The 20511-nt window shown below is 38.4% G+C and overlaps 2 protein-coding genes across 5 annotated transcripts in view; one reads left to right on the top strand and one right to left on the bottom strand.

Moving 5' to 3' along the window:
* LOC124166965 (ATP-dependent Clp protease ATP-binding subunit clpX-like, mitochondrial) overlaps positions 1–16235 on the bottom strand; it is a 40458-nt gene extending 24223 nt beyond the window's left edge. For 2 of the 4 annotated variants that reach the window (XM_046544706.1, XM_046544708.1), the window contains exons 1-3: positions 16127–16235; positions 15682–15798; positions 895–1398 (exon numbers count right to left, since the gene is read on the bottom strand). In XM_046544706.1, coding sequence (XP_046400662.1) covers positions 895–1398; positions 15682–15754 — 577 coding nt within the window. In that variant the 5' untranslated portion in view covers positions 15755–15798; positions 16127–16235. Of the gene's footprint in view, positions 1–894; positions 1399–3419; positions 3460–15681; positions 15799–15896; positions 16030–16126 lie in introns of those variants that run through there. The other 2 variants (XM_046544707.1, XM_046544709.1) reach the window with 2 other exon arrangements.
* A 149-nt stretch (positions 16236–16384) lies between these two features.
* Positions 16385–19380, top strand: LOC124166967 (vacuolar protein sorting-associated protein 33B). Its single transcript, XM_046544710.1, has 2 exons — positions 16385–16905; positions 16979–19380. Exons 1-2 carry the CDS (start codon positions 16772–16774, stop codon positions 18627–18629), a joined length of 1785 nt encoding a protein of 594 aa, XP_046400666.1. The 5' UTR covers positions 16385–16771; the 3' UTR covers positions 18630–19380.
* The last annotated feature ends 1131 nt before the right edge of the window (positions 19381–20511 follow it).

Below are 20511 nucleotides of genomic sequence, written 5' to 3'. Positions count from 1 at the left end.
ATACAATCAACATTATTGTCTGATGATAATCTTAACCCTCAATCGAAAAGACTAGTTACATTTATTTTGTTAATAGAAGGTAGAGAAGATAAACAACAGTAAGTGTATTCACAATGGTACCAAGAGAAGTCATGATAAAAACTTTGTAGCATAAGTTATCAAAAATCACCTTAGAATCAATTGAAGTATTATTTTACTGACTCACTCATTAAAAAAACTATACAAAGTACAGTGATACCTAGCAATAGGAACTAAATTCAATTCTTAACATTCTAAACCACAACCATTTTAATCTGAGGAAAATTTCTCCACTTAACAAATGAATCCCAATTTTTTTTAGACAAATATTACACTAAGCGACTAAGCTAACTCTAAAGGCATTCAGTCCTTAAAAAAATCATTTCTCTAAATTATAGAGGCTGGACTTCATAGTTTCATTTGTTCATGATAAAATCTGAACAAATAACATAATGTAATTTGATTCAAATTACTTAAATTCAAATTCAAAAACAGTAATGGCATTAGGCATAGACTCACATACAGACAGCTCCTCCCTGGAATCCATTTGTCACATTATCCTGTAATCCACCCTTAAAGATGATCTATAGACAGGATACATTTTGTACCTATCCACGCACCTCTACAGGTCATTCTGATTGCAGCAGCAATCATAAATGAGAGAGGGACTCACTCACATTTATGAATAGACTCCAATTTGTTCCAAATCCATGAAAAACGGATTCCAAGGTATCACTGCACTGGAGAACTTCAAAAATCGATTTGATTCACCAAAAACAAAACTGAAGATGGGAAAACCTAACTAATTACCAATGCTGTGGTGTAAATTTATACAGTAGCGAAGGGATAGCAGATGCATGAGAGGCAACTACTCACAGACAAAGGTTTCCACATGGGTGCAAGGATCGCCACACTTGGGGCAACATAGGTGCGTTCCCCCATCCCCACCACTTTCCCGACCCTTCTTCCCGCCACTGCCACTGCTAACGCCACCTCCTCCTCCAGCCGCTGCCGTCGGTGAGCCACTGCCATTTCCACTGGCACTGGCACTGCCATTGCCACCCCCTCCTCCTCCACCGAGCCCACCACCTATGCCACCGCCCACACTGCCCCCACCACCACTGCTGCCATCTGCGGGGATCGACGCCTTTGCCGCACAATGCAGGCAGTGGTTTGCGCCACTACAACCATGGTCAGTAGAATCCCCCGTGTAAGGAGGTGACGCCACTGATGCAGATTTCAACTTCTGAGTGGGAGAGTTCTGCATCCCAGGGTGTGCCGCGGTGAGCATTGTGCGGGTAAGTGCACTGCCTGTGGTACACACAGCCGTTTCGAAGGGTGAGCCTGTTGATCCATTGCAGCTAATCTGAGAGAAGAGTCCTGGAAAAGAGTAGGAAGTTCATTGATGAAAAATGCAAACTGATGAATGCAACAAAAAGATTAAGAGAACCAGAATAGATAGAGAAAGAGAAGACACCAATAATAAAAATTGTTACACGATCATTCTAGACACATAAACATTGACAATAAGAAGGATAAAAACGACCCAAAAGTGCTAGCTCGAAATTTATGCTAGTTTAGAACCAGTGAAATATTAGAGGGTGAGGGGGACGAGAATACCCCCATCACCCTAGTTATTAATTCCAGGAAAATTTAAAAAGAAATAATAATAAATTAATTACTCCGAAATGTCTAAAATTTACAATGTTGGTAACAAAAAATGAACGAGCTTTAGGTAGCTTCGGTGGTTAACACCAGTGTGGAAGCTATCATCCTAAAATGTAAATGCAATGCTAGTCACAAAAATTATTAATTTTTTATTTATTATAAATATGTCATTAAATTCGTTAAAAATTAGTTCTCTACTAAGAGGTTCTATTTCGGCAGTTGAATTTACAATTCCCACGTTTCACGTATGCAGTTCATACATCATTTATTTTGCTAAGGAGGTTTTGAAATCTTCATTCATGAGTACTATCGCATAACTTCCAGGGGTTAAGAAAAGTAGTAAACCATCTTCCCTTGCTAAAAGGAACTCCTTTAATACGTCCCTGAACCAAATGGCACCAAATGAGGCCAATCAGTGACATTTGTAAATCCTCATTCCAGGAAAGCTTAGCCCCATCCCTTGTATTCGGCCCTGAGGGGACTACCATTATCAACGCTAAACATCGGTTTCGCCCCAACACAGAGCGTAACCTTGGCGACGACAGGTGATTGCGCCTGTCACGATACTACGCAGGAATATTCGCAAAATTAATATGGACAACTTCGGCACGTTAGGTGCCATTCTATATCTTGCGCGTGCTTGACCTAATAATGCTTCCCAATAGATGGATCGATATTAGAAGGGAGGCCAAGATCTGTTTTACTTATTTTAAACACCAGCACCCCACGATATTTTATATTTAAATACATACGAAAAAAATTACACGACGGAGTATCACGGCATGTCAGGCCCACTTCCTAGCACATGATTCATCTAACTAATTCAGAGAAGGGCACTTCATTTATTCTTCACGCTGCTTTTTAAAAATCCTAATTCGTAACATCCTGAAAATTAGGCAACCACACACTAATCCACACCTCTGATGGACTTCTCCTGAAATCATACATGAAAGGAAAAAATAGATCGTGTTAATGTGAGAATTGGTCTATTTCGTCCCAAGAAACAAATAACTATAATGAAAACTCACCACACTGAAGCGATACGCTAAAATAGATTGTTAGGTTCACTTCATATTGGTAAATTGATAGCTCCGAAAAGTAAATAAATAAACCATCAAATCTCAAGCATGCTTCACTTCGAGAATCACATAGTGATTCCTGAAAGTGACGCCTGAAAATGTGATCTATATTTTTGAAGGTATTATGCTTTAAAAACACTCTTGAGTTTTCTTCCGAATAAGGTTTTAAGATAATTGTTATTCAAGCATTCATTCTAGCGGTTAAAATATGATTACATCGGCGGATTTAGGGGGAGGGCACTTGCCCCCCCCCCCCCCCAGACACTTAAGGAATAGACAAAAATTTGTATACGGTTGTCATTCCATTCGTTTTGTTTACTGTATTACGGAGTATCAATCATTTAATTTCATATTAATAATTTTCATGTTAAAATAAAGAGAATATTTCGTACTGTTACTGTTGTATCTTGTTTTCAATCTCAAGTATGAGAAGATCGTTTGCCTCTCCGCTTGCCCCCTCCCCCCAGAAACAAATCCTGGATCCACCCCTGTATGTTTACGTAGATAATTTTGCACATTACCCCGAGCCGTCTCCCCGCTCAACTTGGATTCCCCACTTAAATTCACAATACGGAGAACGACCTTTCATTTTATCTACAAATCCTATTTTCTTCCTTCATATTCTCTCTTCCCTCTATCTCGGTTAAAACATACCCTTCCCGCTCATTGATCGCTCCATCTAAAGCTTCCGTCTCTTCCGCATCTCATAAAGAAGTTTCCTCTCCTCGCCCACCATGTCCAGCACTTCGCCGTTCTTCCTCTCCGTCCAGTCCATCTTCGTCATTCTTCCCAGCACTTATATCTCGAAAGCCTTCTGTTCCTTCACGTCCTCCTTCATTCAGCTCAGACTCTTCTACAGTCTTTGCTCAAAATGTCTGCAGAGCCCGTTTCCTCTAATGAGCAGCCCAAATTGTTCAACTGATCCACCTGCTCAAGTTTGTGCCCACCTACTTTCATATTGAGCCTCATATTCCTAGCTCGCGATCCTTACAAAACCGCATAACTTTGGTCTTCCTATGATTAATCGTCATGCCTTATTACACGCACCGTTTTTCTACCGTCAACCATTCTAATCTACGAAAAAATGCTCCTTAGCTGACCGATGCTTTTCGCAGATGGCACACGAAAATGCATCAAGTTTCTCGGCTTCGGGTATACGACCATCGCCGACGATAAAATATTGTGTAAGGAATGGAAATTTGGCATGAGTTACTCGACCCATGGATTTTAAAAGCCAAAGAAGTGCTAATGTATTAAAGCAGTAGACAAAATATTTATTACGTGGAATGCCAGTACAGCATCGAACTTCCGTTAAGTATTCTTGCTGCGCTTCCTGCGTCCGTAGTGACCTTCAAGCGCTGCACTAAGAACCCATAATAATATCACAGAATCAAGATTCAAATAGCTCTGTGTACACGCCTAGAAAAGAATTCCGCGAAGCCAAACAGCTTCAGAAATCCATGGTTTATTTAAGGCAACCTTTTAGCCTTTACGCCACCAGCTGAACGGATGACTATAAATACGCAAGGCCCACTTTCACTAACGTGTAAAAGTTAGGATTTCTGGTGAACGCTCTTGCGAGCATACGAACACATGTCAATGACCTCAACTAGAGAGACCCAAATGAAATTTTGAGGCACAACTGTTGAAATCCAGTAATCGTAGTTATATAACCGTTTATCGGAAGAATGGGACAGATCCGTGGAGAATACGATACGACAACATGACAGGTGACTCCTTGGTTTTGAAGCATCAACAAAATTTATCTTGAGGAAGTTACACAACAGCGCAAAGAAACCCGATGAATATTCTATCTAAACACACTTCCCCTTACTGAATCGAAAGCAATTGTACTAAGAGTGGTTATTATCCAAATCATGAAGTACGATGAAACAACCTCGGAAGGTCTGATGTGATATCAAAGTACCCACATACGTCGCTTTAGGGTAATGAAAGATAAAAATAAATAAGAATTAATGACGACAAACCCCTAAATTATCAATTGGTAAAAGTAATTGCCAACAGCATAGTCACACACGTGTCTTAAAGGAAAATGCAAGCACGGCGTTGAGAAAGATCCATATGAAGGGCAATAGATATTTCTTCATTCTAGATCGAAGTTCACTCTTCATAGGAAAATAAATCGAAGAAATTTCAAAATCAACGATAGCTACTCTTCCCAGATTTCAATATAGGCAGCTGTAGGTACTTTACTTGGAAGAAAGGTAAAAACAATTACGTCGATTTTAGTTGTTTTTGACCTTTTAAACTATATATAAGAACGTAACCGTTACGTTTAAGTGCAAGAAAAAATGGATAACTGGAAAACGTAAATGAACAATAACAGTCCCTTTAAGTGAAACTTTACTGATTTCAAGTGCTAATTATTTTTCAATAACGGAATAGATACAAAATGGTTTAACACAGAAGGAAAAGGTACAGTCAGTGGCCACTTTTTCGCCAGGTTACGTTCTTGAAATCATGCGACGAAAAGAAACTAACTTTCCCAGTCATTATACATTCAATTGGGACGTGCGCCAACATACCTATTAATCAGCTACTCAGCAAATAAAGTACTCCAGTTTTTATTCCAATCTATCTCTATTATTAAGGTAATCATTACCCAAAAAACAAATCGCCACTTAACGGTTATGATTATTACAACGAACCACAAATGACGACTATAAATTTACGAAGATAAAAATAATATGGCACAGGTAAAAAATTCGGAAATGACGACATATTCGGAAATATCAGGAACGCAGTCTGGGTTATTTATAATGAAAAACTTGACCCATTTGGCTCCTCACCAGAAGACGCAATAGCGGAAGTTAGCCTCGAGCTTAGATGTGCCAAAGAAAAAGGGATTGATTATAAACGTATTGGCTAACTAGGTAGGAAGATCTATAGGAATATTTTTTTATCACCTATGGCTCCAGTTATTACTTATTTAGAATTGTCCCGTCCTTTTACTTGTTGATTTGCCCCTTTTCCCTGACGCATGTAAATTTCAAAATTAGGATTCAAATATGAAATTAAAGGAATCATGGGAAGCCTCACTTTTCTTTCCTTCATTCAGTTCAAAGGCCCATTGGTACTCGAGATTTTCAGGGACATAATACGCAAGAGGCATTTTTCTGGAGCTTCAACTGCGAAGGTCGCAACAGTACCTTTGATACCCAGCCTTGTTCTAGTCCCGCCACTAATTTAGAACTCCAGGGGTAATTCCATCCTGCAACCTTTGGGTAGAGACACTGTCTCTTCACCGACCTAGATTTTTTTGTATTTAAAACTGATCATACCCATGATGCGCGTGACCGTGCAAAATTATCAAAATCTAATCACAACCGTAAGAGCTAAAAAAAATCACAGACACGAGAAAAAGTTGAAAAGAAATACACCACCAAGTAATACTTTGGGAGAGAGAAACGGTTACAAATAAATTACTCTCATTCTTTACCACATACGATCTGATTCATCAACTTCCGTAAAATAAAGAGAAGCTTACGACTTCTTCGCAGACACATGGGAAAAATAGAGTTAACATTGTTTCAGAAAATTACCCTAATTATCTTCAAGGAAGTACATCCATAGGCGTGACATATAACTTTTAAGCTACCTCATTGCACCCATGGCCAGCTGGGTGCTCTATTTTTAATAATTCGATTAAAAGCCTTGAGAGATGTGGTCACGTTTTTTGGAACTTAAGGGTAGGATATTATTACTAACTACTGTACGTGGAAAATTACTCCTATACACTATCGACAAGTCGGTTTGCAATACATAATGATTGTATAAAGCGTTGAATTTTATTTACGGGAACCCCTGAATCGGAAAATTTTCTCGGGCTCTTGGAGAAGGGATATGTTTCGAAGAGTTAATTGGAGAAAGACCGCATCTTCCAAACATTTCCCCCCTTCCCACTCGCTACTGTCTTAATTTGAGAGAACTTCAGTCCTTATTATAATAGTAGTAGTTCATCGATTCCAGACGATGCTGCCGGTAGTGTACACGAAAGCACGAATAACTAAGCTTCAAAATGTAGCGACCCTCAACCGCGCAGTAAAAATCAATAATTCACCTTTGATACTAATTTTAAATATTTTTCATTCTTATAATTAAATATTCGGTATTAATCCATACGTAAATACGTGGAATAACGAAATACTTGACGCTAAGATCGAAAAAATAGGACTTGAGTGCTGCATAACATGGCTTTGAGGGTCAATCGCGACTTCAATTGGACAGACTTCAATGAGAAAGATCATTCTAGTTTTCAAGTACGAGTCATGAATGGTGTACGAATTGCTCTGTGGATCCTAAGAGAAATAACATTCAAATACTTTTGCCGAACTCTTTGATATTTAATATTACCTACGACAGTCTGCAATGATCCAATAGGGTGGTTTCCTATTATTTTTTTATTGCTTAAATCGAAAGATTATTACTCCTGGAGTACGTATTTCAAGCTTTTAGATTTTTAAATGACGATATCTATTTTTCGCGATGAAATGAAAAGTGAACATTTTCAAGCGCGCGAAAACGCGACGGCTAAGTAGGAATGATGGGAAAAGTCCGTGTGACGTATTTCTGGTTCCCGCTGCCGCCCTGTGAGGTGACCTTGAAGCGAGGCTTGAGCGCTGATACGACGCAGGATGCTAGCAGGTAGCAGACCTTGCTAGCTGGTAGCGCTTGGCTTAAATAAGGATTATTAATACCTTATCAAACGAAAAAAACTTTCTGACCTCAGCCAGTTTTAATAGGTGATTATTAAGACATGTTTCCCTGAGCTCTGTGCCTCATGCATGCATTCATAATCTCAGACGATGTAAAACTCCTATCTACTCGTATAGAATCTAGGTCCCTGTGACGTCACGTGGAGTGGCATCGCATGGGCGCCAATCTGACCTTTTTCAAATGCGGTTAAAATTGACCATTGCCATTCGTCTGAACTAGGATTTCTAAAACCAAATAATTTGTATATTATGACTACACTAATAGTGGGTAACAAATCGTAATCAATGCCTTTCGTTTTCTTTGATGAAGGAAACTACCCTAATAGCATCGAACCTTGGAAATTAAGGGAAGAGATAAAAAGTCGATGAAACGAACAAAAAATTTTTATTAAAAAACTTAAAATTCGATGAACGCTTCCGAAATAGATAACAGTGAATCTTTAGCACAGTCACTGGCAGTCTATGATACAGTCTGCGACAACAAACAGTTTATGACAGTCCGTAAAACTTAAAAATTTTAAAGCCGCCAATTAAAGACCAACACAAAGCCAGCCTCATCCATAAGCTAAAAATGCCAGGCTAAATATATATTCCATTATCTGAGATGAAAGTAAAAATAACCGGGATCTTTTAGTAACTTCTAAAATTAAAAATAAATAAGATTTATTACTTCACATGGGAAGTAATCGTTTACAATTTTTAATTAAAATTCAAAATTCACCGCTAACGTCAAAATGAATTCCCGCACTAACTTTCGCTATGCATATAAATGAGCTTTCGTATTTTAATTATTCTTCTCTGAATTTTGCAGTAAATTACAGTATACCCTTCTGCATTATCCTTCCGTAAATAACATTAAATATACTGTATTTTGAAGATTCCATTAATACATAAGAGGTATCTTAGTGGACGATAGACGTTTCCATACATCTACAGAGGATCCTATATAATAATCATTACCCAACATAAAAATGAGTTTTATAGAAAACGAAGGGGAAATTTTCATGTATTCAAAAGACTTATCGACGTTTACATACATAATCCTCCCCTGGGTTACGATATTCAAGGCATTAAAAACCCCACATTAAGAATCAGCACGGTCAAAGAATTCACTTTATTACTATAAGAGTAGGCATCATCAGACAACGACGTGGGTGATGGTGGCAATCGCATAAATCATTTGAAATATTTAGAAAAATACCAACTGGGTCCTTATGTAAACTACACATCGTTAAACAGGCACAAGACTTGACGAGTTTCCAATCTCGTAAGAAAAAAGTTAAAATTATAACAATTTCTAACAAAAAAAAACTAAAAAAATTCAATGAAGCAACAATTACTCTGTATTTAAAACTACTTTCTTTTGAAAAGTAACAGCCAGAAGTAAAAATTAATCAAAAAGTGGCCGGAAATGATAATTCGACTGCTGGCCATCAAGATAAGTACATGGCTGGTGCAGTAAGCTAAATGGACAAATTACTGCATGAAGTAAATTCTCTTCATAATTCCACTGCTATGCGTACCTTTTTTTCCTAGATTGACTTGAATTTTTATTACTAACTTCAGCCTTTAAATCTTGATTCATAATATACATATTGCTATTTGCGTAACTGTAAGTCCTTCACATATTTCAGCAAACCACCTCAGTATCCTCTTGCTAATTAGCACCTATGGTGTGAGGTAATTATCAAGATGGCCTTTGATGAGTCAAGCGGCAATACCCGTGGTAATTGATGTTAAATCGATCCCTTATACCTTCGTGCTGCTACGTAGGTGTGCTTGCACTCAGGGCGGTCAGTAGGTACATAACATAACGGTTGGGAGATAAAATCAGGAATGGCTTAAATGACTTTGAAAGGGACACCGAGATATCGACGTATCAAAATTTTGCAAGGCTGATTATACCATTATCGTATTCTTAAGATAAAGGAATAGACCTAATCATAACATTGACAATTCGCTAGATTTAATACTGAATCGTTTATTGTCATTTCATTGCGCACCATAACCTCGATAAGCGAACCAGATATAAATGTAGTGGCTAGGCTAAAAGAAAGTTACTATGAAACATTGTCATATTGAGTTCACTAAAAAATAGATACGGGTGGCTAACAAAAATAATTCAAATTCGTCTTCGACTGACGTTTACGGAGAAATAACTGAATTCAACGACTAGAGGACCATTTCTTGCAATCTGCAAATGTATGCTATTTCTGGAAAATGTAACATGATCCATTCTTGGCGCGAAACAATGGACTCAGGCTACGGAAAGACGAATGAACCAAAGATCGGCTATAATGGAGAATAAAGTTTATATGTCGTAAGCGAAATAAAATCCTAAAAACTTGCTGTAAGTGTGCCGATATATTTTTCCTTGAACTCGAAGCTCAATAACTGTTTACCCATGTCAAAATGAAGTCCTTAAAATTTTCAAATGGTGAGAAATCGTCATTACACAGATAATTTTACGATGGGTAACTTTAGTGCAGTGGCAATAGGGCTCACGCTTCAGAATATTATGGTTGTAATCGAAAATGATAATGAAGTCGAATGCATAAGGCAAAGGAAAAAAATTCACTGTTTCATTTCCAGACTAATCGTCGATATAGTAAAGCACTTAGCATTAAAATTTTCCATCTTAACTCCCTCGCCAATTTGTGGGGCACATTTCAAAACGCGAAAGCATAAATAATGCGTCGCAAATCAACTTATTGATACTATACACTACGCCGTACAGGGTACTATTTTACCCATCGTCATACAGTAAACCAGCAACGACGAAATTAAGGTTGGCAACCGTGGACTACTATTTTAGTCGCATGATTTCGCCTGGCCTCTTCTACTGGGCTCGCCAGGAATCTAATTTCTTCAAAGACTAACGTCCTTAGCCGTATTCAAATGCCCTTGGATCATAAGTGAACCTTCAACGAGGCTTTCTACGCCATCAACTGTCAACACATGTGCAGGGCCGACTTAAACAGACGATCGATCCCGTTAAATCCGCGAGGACGACACAGAACTAGCACTCAAGCCTATCACAACCTTAGACAATGGCATACCCGGAGGCTGGGTAACAGAAGAGACGACAAAGCAATCAACTAACTTCAAGTTCGCATCCCATAGCGGTAAAATTTATCGAATTTCAGGGCTTTAATACGTGACTTTGTCACCGCTTCACCATTTACTAAGCATTTTATCATTTCCAAAACCAATAAAACCCAATAAAATAAAATTTGTACAAATATGTGGCATTCTTACCCCCGAATGAGAATTGGAAAGAATTGTTCTCGGGATTTAAGCCCACCACAGCGACTTAGGAAATGGTGTACAAGAGAAGCCGAAGGTCCTCTCCCCCTCCATCTTTCTAAGGGTTACCCCATTACCACGCAGACCTCTTTTGAGATATGCGAACTGGACCTTGCGGTACTAAAACTTTCAGCGGCCCATTTATAGACATAAAATTAGGGATATGGCCATATTCCATTTAGGGGATACACCATCATTGCCAGAGCATGGAAAAAAGTGCCTTAGGATTTTGTATAAATGGGACTTTTGATATTAATACAAATCTTCACCAATTTCATCAAACAAAACACTTTCAACGACTTCTGCCAGAGAATTTTCCGTCCATTTCCAGCGTTTCGGGATTTTTTATACAGAACGACTTATCTGGAAATTTTTCTTTAATCGTCGCGCATAAGCCAATGTTGGAACTTATTTTTCAAAATAATACGCACCCACCGAACTAGTCCCTCGCTATGCAAAATGGCCCTGGATGTGATCGAGAGTGTCATTTCCGAAGTCCGAATGTCATTTTTTCCACGATCAATAAGAGATTATAACAGCAGCAATAGAACTCGTGAATAGATTGCATGACTTGTAGTGTAGCCTACTAACCTATGTCAAACTTAATGCATGTTTCTGAATTTCTATTCTATATTCTATTTCTAACAGCATATAGTAGTATAGTTTGTTATTATACGGGACGTTTTTTGGACGGTGTGGTGTGCATGTGGGAGTCCAAATGCATGCTGCATGCTGGTGATTGATCACCCCCTGCCAAACACCCTAGAGGTGGCTCGCAGGGTATTATGTAGATGTAGATGAGTGTGAAACGGCAAGGAAATGGTCAAAGCCCCTCGTTTACTTCGTTTCAGAATCGTGAAGAAACCAACTCTCCTTTTTCAACAACAACAGCTGAAGGTAAGTGGAAGAATTATGTAAAGGAAAATTTTCGCTGATCACAAAATAAATACCATTAATGACTCTAATTAGTATCTTGTCTAAATGTATAATTTATGAATTTGAGGATACAAAAGTACACGTCCATGGGATTGCCCATTTGAATAACGTTTTTCACAAAACCTGGAATAAAAAAAGCGTAAATTACGGTTTTACCTACCATCAAGTTCACAAAAACCGAATTATTTGAGCCAATGGGCTCTTAACTCCATCAATTTCGTTCACTTAAGCCACTTTCTGACGAAAATATTGAAAGAATTGCGAGGCTTTTTTCAGTGAAATTAAATTTTTTTAAAGGCAAATTAAGGCCATTATTCCACGCTCTAATCGGGAAGACTACTTCAACTGCACAATTACAATGGTCGCCGAAAATACCAACCCCCTATATATGATGAGTTTTTTTATTCACGATTGCCGAACTTTTTAGGTACGAACAGTACCCCATCATCTGACAATGAGCCAATATTCATACTCCATATTCATCTTGATGGCGAGTTATGAATAGGATCTCAAAACGCCAGTAACCATGGGCCACCTCATCCGGCTGAATGCAAAGAAATGTTAACTCGAATGTCACAAAATCTGGGGAGAATAAGAAATTTTGATCACATCAATAGTTATTGAAACGCATTGTATTGTCATTAAGACTTCAAAACAACAGAGACAGTTAGGCGACCTTACTGCTACATTAAAAGATATTACGGTGTTTATGGGGTGCGAATCATCGCAATAGCCTGCATTTTACTGCCGCCTGATAACCAGCAATAAGACATCACGGCTTGATTCCCAGACTTTCATATCTCATCACGTCAACCACGTAAGGAAGCATGTTATTGCTTCCTCAGATAAAATTTTGAGCTCTCAAAAAACCAATGACGTTTCCTCGCCAACGGTCCCAGCGTCACAAGGACCCTATCAAGCCCTTTCGGAGATAAACACAAGCGCCGAATCAGCCATTGGTCAATCATTCGTTCCACTTTCGCCGTTTTACGTCATAATGAAGGTCCACCACTAAGCAGCTTGAAATTGGCAACCTTTAGAGAATTCGGCGACGCAATTCAGACCCGTTTCGCTGCCAGCGATAGATTCACAACAAAGGCGTCGAAGGCGGCCGCCACAGGAATATCTTCCGCCAGAACCACGCGTAAACCTTAATCCTCTCACAGGAAGCCAACAAGCTAGGCAAAAAATTAAGAGAACTCGCTGCGAAGGTCAAATTCTACGGAGATAAACAGCATCCCCAGAGAGCGTTCTGCCACGTTGACCTTGAAAACTCGCTAAACCCTCCCCCTGTTCCCCTCCCTCCCCATTGGCGGGAGTGAACGGATAAAAGGATGAGGGGACGGTGGGATGAGAACCTACATCCCTCCCAAACAACAGAACCTTGCCAACTTCCGCGTCACAGCCAGCACGGCCAGTGCGAACGTTCTAGACGACGAAATTTAGCCCCAAGCATAAGCTGAGAATAAAATATACGGAAAAAAGCATGATATGCGATAGGTGCGGAAACTGCATGCACCTCATGATCCCGAGAAACACTAGCCATACATCACTATCACCATATGCAACAACAAATCCAAAGAAGACGGATACGGACTATAAATAGAACACACGTCACAGATCACCCGATCTCCCTGCTTTAAGGTTAACCAATGAAAACGGCAGGAGTAGTGCCACAGGAGGCACGGCATCAGACACGCCCGTGCCACCCCAAGCAATATCGTGATTGTGTTTCGGCCCCGGAAACGTGAGAAAGTATGCATTTTGGAGTACATACAGAGACATCACTTACGCGCCCATACTTTAAATTCACTACAATATGTTGAGGGTTTTACATCAAGCACGTAGGATCCATTCAAAATCCTTCTTTCGACAGCAAACCCATCCTAAATGATAAATCTACCGAATTCCATTTGGATACAGCGACCCGACCAGCTTTGCACCAAAATATTTGCAAGCTATTGACTGAACAAGTTCGGTGAACACCGGCCTAGAATATCGCTCATGAAACATCCACTGTCCTCACCAATGTTATCAGCAATGCTGAGCAATGCCAATCGGCAATGTCCCGTGAAGGGTGCATATAAAAATCCGCTGAGCGACGCGAAAATGAACACGTTCGCATACAGATAAAAAGGAGTTTATCTGAGGTCAACGGCATGGTATGATGAATAAATCCAACCGTAGAATTTTCTGAGGGGGATAATGAAATACTTAATTCACTTCTCACGGTCATCTAAACGTCAATGGAGATGACATTCATGTTTGACATTTCGACTCCTAACCTTAAGCTGTAACTTTCGTCTTCACCCGAGGTTACACAACCATTTGCATCGATAAATATGGACTCCCACTGTTGCTCCCGAGTGCTTTCCACGGATTCAGGACAACTTCCTAGTTAAGTTTAGCTCGCTACTACAACAAACAACTCTTGTGTAGCACACGACTCTTTCCTGGCATATTAAAATAATGGAACTTTTACGTGGAAAAATTCAGTAGTCCAAAAACTCAACTCTCGGCGGAAGAATAAGGTGACAAAACCACCCAAACCAAGATATTAATGGAAATGAGGACGTACAAAAGTAACCAGTCTTAGAATTTTACGAATTCAGGTTCATCTCCCAGACAAATAAAAATTACCTGCGCTGATTTCACAAAAGCCCATAATGACAAATTGTAATAGCGGCCTATAAATATTGAAAAAAAAATAAAAAGAAAACAAGAAACTTGTAGCCTGACTCGACAGGAATTTTTATTTTTTCAATTGAAGTCAGATGTTAGCAACTCTTGATAAAAGGTTCTGATTCCCACAATAAAATATTCATGTAAGGAGTAGGGCAATTGGGTACCATCAATTTAAGGAACAGAACCCCCAAGGCGCTAATTACCATGATCTTCCAAAGGATGGAAGAAAAGGTTACGGACAAAAAATTAACTCGATGTAAAAGGATACTTCAAATGAAATGTACCACGATCATATTAGACCAGCCTCCCCTATTCCTTTCCCTTAATAATAATATTGCTGGGTATTCCAAACTTCCTTAACTATCTGCCTTTTTCAATATTTCCCCATCAAGATTTTACTTTCCCTAATCAAGAAATTACCCACCCACGAGAAGACTATGTAAATACTTAGCATGAACAGCATTACTCATTGTAAGCTAAAGAAATGTACAACCTTTCAATTAAACACTGATTTGGATATACAAAATGTAACATCTCATTGGCAATGCATAACCTTAGACGTTGAGAAACGAACAAAACCTTACAGGAAGCATCTACCTCGCTCAATTTCGATGACTGCATAAATAAACATTAACAATGGATGCTTATTGTCACTGCTTATCACAGGCACTATGAAACGTGAACCAGTTCCAGCAGAAATATAAGTTATCTCACGCAAATCCTAATTACTTAGGAGAGTTATTGAATCCAGAATACTCGTTATCAGGCCAAATTAGGGTTTCATAATTTCTACGCCCGAGAAATTCCGGCAAAAATTGACCAGAGCTCCCCGTGATGCGTTGGAAGACTTCGTGAACACGTACAACTTAGGTAAATATCCAACCAGCAATTAGCCCAATTTTGACCAAGTGCTCTTACATATGGGAATGGCCAGTTGGGTTCACTTCGTACTCGAGTAAATAAACAGTGCTTCGTTAAAAACCGACCCTGGAAAAATTATACTAACCATACACAAATATGAGGTAATTGTGATAAGTTTATAGCTTCCTTCTAATTACCTGTAACTATTGGTGAACAAACAAGAAAAAAATGGTCTTCACAGAAGTCTCTCGTCTATTCGTTCGTAAAACGCAGACCAATTAGTATAATTAATCACCATATTACGGATAAACAAAATGATCCATCCATAATCGTAAACAAACTATTACACATACAACAAGTTGTGATAGGGAAGAGAATAATGAACGACTCACCATGTTGTAATTTACAATTCCTAGTGATCACAAACTTCCTCGCAGACACTAACCCACACCTCACGCTGGTCATTGTCGTCCAAACCGGGTTTTATGAAATTCCGGAAATTTTTGGAACTATGTAAAAAGAGAAATAAAATTATATAATCAATTCATTTTAGTCTAGATAAAAGACTGAAATATACCTTTAACAAAAGATAACCAATCAACTCAACCTTGCTCCGGCTTTCATGCATTTCATTGCGTTAAATAAAATGAATTAGGAAGTGATAAAATTAAATATCTGTAAGTGTGCCACAGGTACTTCATGATTTAGAATACGGAAACGTTACATGAATTTGCCGAACAGCAGTTTGTTTTGTTGTCGAGGCACTTAATGGTTACTGGTAAACAAATGACTAGAGAACCGATTGGATTGAATCCCTGTTACAAGGTTTTGACATACCTTCAATGGTATACTCTGCACATCAACAAACGGATATGTTCCTATTTACAATAACAACACTACCATCAGATTGAACGCACAGCACGCGAATATACGACGGATTAGAATGAACTCCAGACTTGTGCTCCGAAATCCTGACGTCACTTTAAAAGACAAAACGACAACCGAAACTGCGCATCCAATCACGTCTGTTCTTAAGTGAATTTATTTCTATATCTTTTATGATCTGCAGAAACTTGATATTTGGATTTTCTATAGTTATAAATAATTACAAGATAAAAGGCTGTCGCATGTGACAGACAGCACTTCGCTCTTAAATAGAAAGACTGAAACGTAATGAAAAAAGAACAACTAAAAACTACCAGCGGATGAAAACATAGATGGCACTATCAATCGATGCGGTGTCCAACGTCGAAAGTTGTCTGTTTTTCCCAGTGTTCTATTGAAATATTTGTGTTGTTTATGGTTTCAACCACAGCGAAGATGTGACAGATATTACAGATTTTAACGGCGGATATTATTGTTCAAATGTAACATTCCTGAAATTCTTGCAATGCATTATTATAATCCGTAATCCGCTCAGTCCCACATATGTTTCTTAGATTTAAACGTTTCGTGGCCGAAGATTGAGAATATAAATTCACAATGGATTTCTTGAAAGTTGTTTCCCAGAAGAAGTTAGCAGATATTTTAGATCGTGTACCTGGAAAGAAAGACTTGGTGATAGATCCCTCAATCATGAAGCCACTTGACCGAATTACGGATGTGAAAATGCTAAGGTATGGAAAAGTTTGATACTGGGTACAAACACCATGTTTTATCATGTTACTAACGTGTTGATGAACGTTGCAGGGCCCACGGGGTGGAGAAAATAATTAAGCTAGAAAAATCGGAAGTCATATCCTCAACCCCTCATGTAGTTTTCTTGGTGTATGCTGATCTGATTACAGCGAAGCATGTTGTTGATCAAGTGCATTCTTTTCGTCAAAAGGATACTAGCGCGGTGCATCATCTGATACTCGTGCCCTGTGGCCTGTTGCCTATATATCAACTGATTGAAGAGGAGGGACTCCATGGAGTGATAAAAGTGCATATTTTTTCTTGGGAATATATACCTATTGACAATCATATATTGTCCCTTGAAATACCTCATATCTTCAAGACAGCCTTCTTAAATGGTGATTATTCTCTGCTTAAGAGTGTAGCTAAATCTTTATGGTCATTGCAACTAACTTACGGGAAAATACCTGTTGTATTAAGTCAAGGAAAGCTTTCTAAAATAGTTAGTGGTATGGTTGATTCCTACTTTGAAGATTTAGGGGATCCGGAATGCCATAACAGCAAAATTGGGTACATGGTGGTCATGGACCGTAGCATTGATTACACATCCAGTCTTCTGACGTCTGTGACTTACACTGGATTGTTGGATGAAGTTTTTAATATTAAATGTGGCACAGTGGAATTAACGAAGGAAGTGACTGGAAAATCGAATCAGATCACATATTTATTGAATAGCAAAGATGAAATATATAATGAGATTAAAAGTAAACATTTTTCTGATGTATATCCAACGCTTAAAAGTAAAGCCAAAGAATTAGAAAACAAATTAGCTCAGTTCAAAACAGCTGACCTCAGTCAGTTGAAGCATCACATTAAAAATGAAATCCGAAATGTCATGTCTCTACGACAATCACTATCGTACCACATAGGGGCTTGCGAAAGTATAATTGGAAGCTTGGGTGGTAAATATCAGGAACTTCAGAATGTTGAAGAAAATATTGTCAGAGGTAGAAGTAGGAGAGAAAGTATTGCATACATTGAAGATTGCTTGGCCAAGCAAACATCTTGCTACATGGTGCTGCGGCTGATTGCTTTGTTATCTCTCACAGAAAGTGGTATAACTCATGACGAAGCTATGTCGCTAAAATCTCAATTCCTGCATACTTATGGTTATAAGCACATAGGAACATTTTATAACCTAGAAAAGGTTGGGTTGTACTCTACGCCTGCACCAAACATTATGATCCCTACAGCTTTTGGGGGTGTCGGAGATACTGCTGGAAAACTAGCCAATCGAATGGCTCAAGTGGTGTCACTGCCAAAGCAGAACTCTTTCAGGGCAATAGCTCAGAAACTAAAGCTTTTTCCTGATGCAAGTAATGCACATAATTTGAAGGATGCTGCAGGCATGGGCTATGTGTTTAATGGAATTTATATACCTATTATTTGCCAGCTAGTGCACTTATTGCTCAAGAAAGAATCAAAAACGGCAATAGAAGAATTATTACGAGTGATTCCTGGTCCAACCGTGTTGGATGAACGAATGTCATCAGAAAACCAAACTTTAGCTAGAGTAGTGTTGGTGGTTATCATTGGAGGTGTTACATATGCTGAAATTGCTGCCTTGCAACTTCTTGAAACATTGACCAACTCTCGAATAATTGTAGCAGGAACATCTCTAATTAATGGCAAAGTTTTAGTGCAACATCTAACTCAAATGTGAAGAAACCCTTACCCATTTCACTGTGATTTGCATCATATGATTGGACATTGGCCAATATTGCTTTGCAAGAAGAGCCACACCAATTTTCATGCCTATGGTGAAGATACTCAGAAGTAATCTCATAACTGCAGCATTTAAAATATTGCATTCCAATTGATATTTGAAAAAAAACTAAAGACATAGCCTTTTTATTTATGAAGGGATCCAGTAGTTATGAGTACAATGTATGTCAACTTCATTCTTCACTTGAAAGTGTAATGCAGAAGAGGGTGGTGGTCATGGGAAGTATAATATTTGTAGCTTTATATAACAGAGGTGATAAAGTGAATTTTTTGTAAGCTGCAAACCCCTAAATCATGACATGGTAATAAGTTAAAATGTGTGCATATTAATTTGCCAAGATCATTTTCCACTAACAGTGGTGGAATTTTAAGGGGGAAGCATTAAAAGCAATGGAAAGAACTATGTCAACAGCATCAGAGAGATTGTTTTACTGAAATTAATTAATTCCCAAAATGTCGTTTTTGATAATTGTCCACAATGGAACAGATACTGATATTTAAGTGAAAATTATTCTAAATAAAAAGTTTGGTAAATTGGGTCAGGTTTGATTGTTCACTTCTAAATGAAGTTGAGATAAGCTAAGGGCTCTCAGTTCAAGGAATGTAGTGGATCTTATCTTTTGAACAAGATGAGCATAGGACTATTTTGTTATTATATTTGGAATAAATATTTCAGATAATATTAATTATTTCATGACTTTTTTGCTGCACAAACTTTTACATTTCAGCTAGTATCAATATCACTTCTAGATGTTAAAATTATACACTATCATGGTAGGTATTATTTTGTTTGATTTAATTTTTATCATCCACCGGTGTGATTGTCATCCACAGAATGTGTTAGAACCAGGTGTAAACCGTGGGGCAAGGGAGGTATTATCTGCTTACAAACCTTAGGTGGTAGTGTCATGCATATCACCAACTTTGGTCTTAGCACAGGAGGGTGGGATCCTTCATAGATCTCTCACTGTCTCTTAGCGACAGGTCCTGACTTCACATAAAACTTGAGAAGAAAAAGAAGAGCCTTTTGTCCCTTTGAACATGGGTAAAGTAGGGCTTCATCTTCATGATCTTAAGGCCTGGTTACACCGTACATTAGCATGCACGGGTTAATGTCTGTTTGCATGAATGACTTTCGTGGACCAGAACAGAACATGCATGAACCAAAATAGAGCAGGTTCTATTTTCCATTCATGCAATCGCAGAAGTTGGGTGGTTACATGGTGCATTTTTGTGTTCGTTCACGTGTTCATACATTTAGACATTAACTTGTATGTGCTAATGTATCATGTAACCAGGCCTTTAAGGTATGAGTAATTTCTTCAAAAAATGCTTAAAATTCTAAAGAAAAAATGCAGCCTTATTTGCAACAAAGAAAAATGGTTGGAAATACAAGCTCTAGCCTCAGTACATTCTTTCATCCCTTTTAACGGGAATAAAATTTGGCCATGCATGAATCTGATGATTAGATTTTCATCATGTTTCACTTAATGCATCAAAACAAGTATACATTACGTATTACCCAAAATAACATACATTAAGAATTCTTCTAAATAAATCACAAAACTACGGAATATAAGCAAGATTAAGTCCATCAACTGCCAGGATTTGGACTCTAGTGTGCCAACTGTATCAGTAACTTTGACACCATAAACTATTCCACCTATTACAGAGTTAGCTTCAACATTCATGGTATCGTGCTTGAACACAGGGGACCAATCTTGGATAGCTGATAAAGTCGTACTTCTTCAGGCATCTCAAAATTCTCTGCAATTGAAACTTGTTTGAACAATCTGGCATGCGATTCTCTTCTTTCTTAT

The sequence above is a fragment of the Ischnura elegans genome, chromosome 10 (genome assembly GCF_921293095.1).
Source record: "Ischnura elegans chromosome 10, ioIscEleg1.1, whole genome shotgun sequence".
In the NCBI taxonomy this organism is placed as follows: domain Eukaryota; kingdom Metazoa; phylum Arthropoda; class Insecta; order Odonata; family Coenagrionidae; genus Ischnura; species Ischnura elegans.
This window is presented reverse-complemented; position numbering and strand designations above follow the sequence as displayed.

What these genes read in the sequence shown, in the direction of transcription:
- LOC124166967 (XM_046544710.1), top strand. Translation starts at nt 16,772, where the DNA reads ATGGATTTCTTGAAAGTTGTTTCCCAGAAGAAGTTAGCAGATATTTTA. An exon ending in ACGGATGTGAAAATGCTAAG is followed by an intron (nt 16,906 to 16,978) that starts GTATGGAAAAGT and finishes TGAACGTTGCAG; the next exon opens with GGCCCACGGGGTGGAGAAAA.